A 6,037-nucleotide genomic window follows, 5' to 3' on the forward strand; every position below is an offset into this window, starting at 1 on the left:
TATCTTGCTAAGGATGTAAAAAGACTTGAAGCGGTGCAAAGAAAAGCTACAAAAATGGTATGGGATTTGCATTGCAAGACATACAAGGAGAGACTTACTGACCTGAGCATGTGTACCCTGGAGGAAAGGAGAAAGAGAAGTGATATGATACAGATGTATAAATATTTGAAAGGTATTAATCTGCAAACAAACTTTTGCTGGAGACAGAAAGGCTGTAGAACTAGAGGACATGTATTGAGGTTGAAGGGGGGCAGACTCAGGAATAATGTCAGGAAGTATTTTTTCATGGAAAGGGTGGTAGATACTTGGAATGCTCCCCCGCAAGGGGGGGGGGGGTGGAGATGAAAATGGTAATAGAATTCAAAAATGCGTAGGATAAACACAAATGAATTCTGTTTAAAAGGAATGGATCCAAAGAAGCTTAGTGGAGATTGGATGGTAACACTGGTAATTGGGCAGCAAAGCCAGTGCTGGGCAGGTCTGTGCCATGAAAATGGCAAGGAAGAATCAAGGACAGGCATACATATAAAGTATCACATACAATGAGTTGATCTTGGGCAGACTGGTGGACCGCACAGGTCTTTATCTGCTGTCATCTACTATGTTACTACGTTAGAAGGCTTCTGGATTTTGAGAAGCAAAGGTTTCTTATCTCCAAAATGCCCCTTGAGAGCACCAAAATCAAGCTTTCTGCATCAGGAAATATTACAGTCCAATGCAGTTGAACCCATTCCACAAGGGTAGAGAAGGCTAGGATTCCATTCCAAATATTTCTCATCACAAAAAAAGATAGGAGGATTCTGCCCCATCCTAGACTTAAGGGCTCTGAATAAACCTTTCACCAAACTAAATTTTGGGATGGTTTCCGTATGCTTCCTAACACCACTTTTCCAAAAGGGAGCCTGGCTATGTTCTCTGGACTTAAGAATGCATATTCCCACATACAGATACATCCAAGCCACAGGAAGTATCTGCAGTTTGCCATAGGGAAATACACTACTAGAATTGCTTTCTACCTTTGGGCCTCGCGTCAGCCCCTCACATGTTCACCAAGTGCCTAATGGTTATAGCATGGTACATGTGTTTCCCTATTTGGATGATTGGTGGATAAAGGACGCATCTCATGAAGGAGCAGAAAGATCAACGTGCTTAACCATACAGGTGCTGAAGTTACAAGAGTTCATCATAAAAACTGGGCCTGGTTGTAGCCCTTGAAAACTGAGCTTGGCACCTAACTTATGGTACACTATCTAGACACTGGAGGAAAGCGACCAAGATGCTAAGAGATGTCCATCAGAAGACATATGAGAAGAGTCTGGAGGTTGTATATATGTATATCCTAGAGGAAAGGAGGGACAGAGGGGATATGATACAGGCCTTTAAATACTTGAAAGGAATTATTGAACAAACAAGCCTTTTTCATAGGAAGAGAAACTCTAGAACTAGAAAATATATGCAGCCACAGGGCAGCGGAGCCAAACACAACATCAGGAAATGTTTTTTTCATAGAAAGAGTCCTGGATGCCTGGAATACCCACCTGAAAGAGGTGGTGGATGCAAAAAACAGTGCAGGGATTCATGAAGGATTGGGATATACACAGTGGATCTCTGAAAGACAAGATGTAAAACAAATATTGAGCACTTCAGCTAAGTATTTACTTTTTCTACTAAGAAATCAAGGTGAATGTAACCTGCAGTGCATGGAAGGTACAACCCCCAAAACACATGTGGAACATAACCTTCAACACAAGCATGGGGATTGTAACCTGCATTGCTCAGCAGGTACAGCCCCAACCAGGCCGTACCAAGCTTTAGCTGCAACCTACGCAACTTGCCTACTGGTGCCCCTTCCCCCTGCCCTCTTTGCTACCACCAATAAGAGGAGATGGTAGACTGGGAGCAATTTTTACATCTCTCCATATTTGCATCCTGTGCAGCCTCACTGCTTGCACAGCTCTTGATATGATGCTGACCCCAACAACACAAGCATGGAGAAAGTGACCTTAAACACAAGCATGGGGGAAGTAACCTGCACTGCGCAGCAGGTACAACCCCAACAACTTTGCTGGGCAGACTCAATGGGCCATGTTGGTCATTTACTGTGTTACTATGAGACGCCATAACAAATCTCTGTAAGCCACATTGAGCCTGCAAATAGGTGGGAAAATGTGGGATACAAATGCAATCAATCAATAAATAAAATGGCCTAAGGGAAGGCACCAGTTTCGGAGATCCCATTCTCATAGTCACCTGGCACAATCCAAAGACTGACCACCTGTTCTTCCCTCAGTTCTTTTGGGGCCCAGCTCAAAATTTGGCTCATGATACTTAAGCTGCAGACATAGACTTGTGCCCCCTCAATGGAGGTGGTTCCAGCAAAACTGGACTCAAGGACGACCAGTGATTCCAGAGAGTGTTCCTCTTGTTCATTTGTTGTCCCAAGGAACACACCCTCCTGCCTTTAAGCAATTTCAAATCTGTTGATTGGTTCCTAAACTGAGACCAGAGCACTAGCCTCAGTCTAAGCTCTCGACTTGCCCTAATGTTTACCCATTCTTCAGGGAGAGCAAGAGCACAGGTCAGTCCACAGAGCTGCTTAAAGGTGCTGCCTTCTTGGCATCATCTTGGGACTGCACATAGCAGGCATGCCATTAACACATCATATGTTTTGACTTCATACCATGTGAGTATATAAAGATATTTTTAGCTGCATAAGAAACAGATATTCAAAGATATGTATCTGTTGGGTTTATGTGGACTAATAAGTATAAGCATTCATTACCAGTTAGTTGCCCCCAATGAATATTTATCCTATATGGGTGCCTGCTTAACTTATTATCCCAGGCACCCTGTTATAGAAGTACTCTTTTACAGACACCTATCTGGAGCCTATTCTGTACAGCAAAGTACACGCCTACTTTCTTGTACAGAATACTAGTGTAGCAGGGCAAACACACACATATAATTTAGGCACGAACATGTACAACAGCCATAGAGTTGGTATAAATCCTCTCACCTAGATTGCTACAAAATGCATATAAATTATAATATTCTATAATGTGTGTGCAACTGTGCACCTCACCCATGATCTGCCCAGACTTCATCCATATATACACACACCTTCAAACTACATTCCATTGCATTTAGATGCCATTTTATAGAATAGCCAGTGGCCAGAATATTGACATTCAGGCATATCTGTGCATACATGCATATGTGCCAGTATTTTGGTCATTTACTTGTGTTTTTGGTGACTATATGGTAGCACTCTAGTCATAGAATTACCTTTGTAATGCATCAGTGTCAAACTTTTTAATATGAAATTATTAAAAATATAACAATGTGATATCATCTATCTTGATTCAGTCACATTCAATTCCGCCATATACTATTTGTGGCCATTTTCATCTCACTTTGACCATTTTCACTAATTACTGAACCATGGACATTTATAACATTACTGTCATGAAATTGTATAATGGAGCCTTCTGAGGGGGCAGATTACCACCTAAGGGACAAACCAAAGGAAACTGTCCCATTGCCTCAAGGAGAGGCCCAAGTGTTTCAGTTGACGGTGAAAAGGGAGAAGGGATTTGGGGATGTTGAGATTCAGGAATGAGGATTTTCATATTGAATTGTTACATCTAATATTGTTATTGGTTTGAGGATTCTTAGGGAAAGATATTTATTCATGTGATTGTTTTAGATGGTGGTAATGGCTCTCATGGTAACCAGGTAGCGCACGGTGATGCCCAATTACTGCTGGGTTACCGTGTGCTAACCATTTCCGGGCGCGCACTGGAATAGCAAGCGGTAAGCCCGCATTGGGCTTACCAACGCTCTGTAAAAGGGCAGTTTGTGATATGGTCTGTTTTCCTTCCTTACTGAGAGAATGTCTGTTGTAGTGATTGTTGGACCTTGCTGTATTTTATTGTATATAATATATTTCTAACTAAAACATTTGGCCTTATATTTAGGAAGAAGGTGGTATTAAAGTATGAAATGTAATGTAATCATAAACTTCCAGACATCATACTTAAATGTGTTAAAGTTGCTTATGGAGGGTTTCAGGAATAGCATAACTCAGAGCCATCATAAGAGATACAGCTTAGGATGTCTCCATTTAATAACCTTTATTTATATTCATCTAATAAAGATTCAGTGGTGTCATAAAAGACGTTTGTGACGTACCCTTATTTATTTCGTACAACATCCTACTTAAGAAAGATAAATTGAAGTGACAGTCTGCACAGCATCCTATATACCATCTGTGTTGGCCATTCCATTCCCACTTAGTTCTTTTTATGGATGACGAAACCATGGATGTTCTACTAGATTGTTAATGGATATCCGTTTGTGGGGATTTCTGCTAAGCATGCATGAAATAATGTCTTTGCAAAAGATGCTGAGAGGATGTGAAGGAGGAAACTCCAGTGGTTGCTTCTGGAGCTTAAGGAGCTTTGTGAGGTCATTGTCATCAAATGGCATATATCCAGTCACCATGAGGTAAAGCACAACTCCAAGGCTCCAGATATCAGCTTTAAAGGCATCATAAGGTTGCCCCTGAAGGATTTCAGGAGCAGCATAAGCAGTTGAGCCACAGTAGGTAGAACTTAGGATGTTTCCATTTATGAACGTGGCAAAACCAAAATCAGTCAATTTTGGAGTGTTCTTAGATGTCATTAAAATATTTTCACATTTGAGGTCCCTATGAGCTATTCCCTGACCATGACAACATGTGACAGCTTGGACAATCTGCTTAAAGATGCGTCTTGCTTCATCCTCTATGAGACAATCTTTTGAGTCAATCAGTTCGAAGAGATCTGACAGGGCTTCTTCCATAACAATAAATACAAGGCCATTAGATGCTTCAATGATTTCGTAGATTTGGACGATATTCGGATGAGAACATTGTGTCAATATTGAAAGCTCTCTTGGAAGGAATTTGCTGATATAGTCAGGTGCAGATTGAGATTTATCAATTACTTTTATGACGACAAACTTACCTAATTTATGAGAGAAAGCCTTATTTACAGTTGAATAAGAACCTCTTCCTATCACCCTATCAAGATCATAACCGTGTTTGTTTAAAGTGAGTCTGTACTCCATATTGCCTCTTCATTTACTTTGTGCAGGGCCGGGAGCAGACTGTGCTGGAGAAGCAGTCTGTAAGAGAACAATTATAGAATGTGAAGGTCATTACAAAAGTTTTTAGTCTTTCAAGTAAGTTGAACTAAGGGTCTGATATTTAAAGAATGCTTCTTTCTAAATAAGACTGACCATGTAAGAAACAATTATTTATTTGTATCCCGCCTTTATGCAAGGCGGGTAGCAAAAACCTCAACATACATAATCAGTAAAAACATAAAACATAATTAGCAATAAAAAACCAATAACTAATAAAATTATGTTAAGCATAATTGACCTAACAGCAATTTCATAGGTTAAGCTTATGCAGCATGTATGAAGTTGTTCCTATGTAAGTGTTCCATGAGTTATCATACTATCAATTTTATTTTATTAACAAAAGTAAGGATGTCATATAAATGTTTTTTTTTTTTAACTACTTCATCCTGTAGAGTTTAAACTATAAATCAGCTGATTTAAAAGATGGAAAAAGTCATACATGCATAAAAAGGTTACCTCATACCTTGTAAAGAAACAGAGGAGTAAAATTATTATTATTTGTTACATTTGTATCCCACATTTTCCCACCTATTTGCAGGCTCAATGTGGCTTACATAGTACAATGATGTCATTAAAAGCATTATAAACATACCTTTTATTTATTTGGTACTATATCTTATTTCAAAAGGAGAGATGCCTTGTTATGATAAAGCATACCTGGCTTAGCCATAAATAGTTAACTTTTGCCATTTTGCTCTCTCTCGCTCTCTCTCTCTCTCCCCAACTCCTTTTCATTAATTACTGAATCATGAATGTTTGTGAAATTGTTGTCATCAAATCATGACATCTTGCAGAACTCTAGATATCATACCTAAATACATTGTCAGGTTTTCAAGAACAGCATAAACTC

At 39.6% G+C, this 6,037-nt stretch overlaps 1 protein-coding gene across 1 annotated transcript; it reads right to left on the bottom strand.

Annotated features, from left to right (window-relative positions):
- Window positions 1-4,251: 4,251 nt before the first annotated feature.
- LOC115478351 (testis-specific serine/threonine-protein kinase 3-like) lies at window positions 4,252-5,109 on the bottom strand. The gene has a single exon (XM_030215655.1). The coding sequence runs from the start codon at window positions 5,107-5,109 to the stop codon at window positions 4,303-4,305; it is 807 nt and encodes a 268-aa protein (XP_030071515.1). The 3' UTR covers window positions 4,252-4,302.
- Between the last annotated feature and the right edge of the window lie 928 nt (window positions 5,110-6,037).

Source organism: Microcaecilia unicolor, chromosome 10 (genome assembly GCF_901765095.1).
Source record: "Microcaecilia unicolor chromosome 10, aMicUni1.1, whole genome shotgun sequence".
NCBI classification, from domain to species: Eukaryota; Metazoa; Chordata; class Amphibia; order Gymnophiona; family Siphonopidae; genus Microcaecilia; species Microcaecilia unicolor.

Excerpts from the sequence above, each read along its gene's own strand:
- LOC115478351 (XM_030215655.1), bottom strand. The coding sequence starts at position 5,109 with ATGGAGTACAGACTCACTTTAAACAAACACGGTTATGATCTTGATAGG.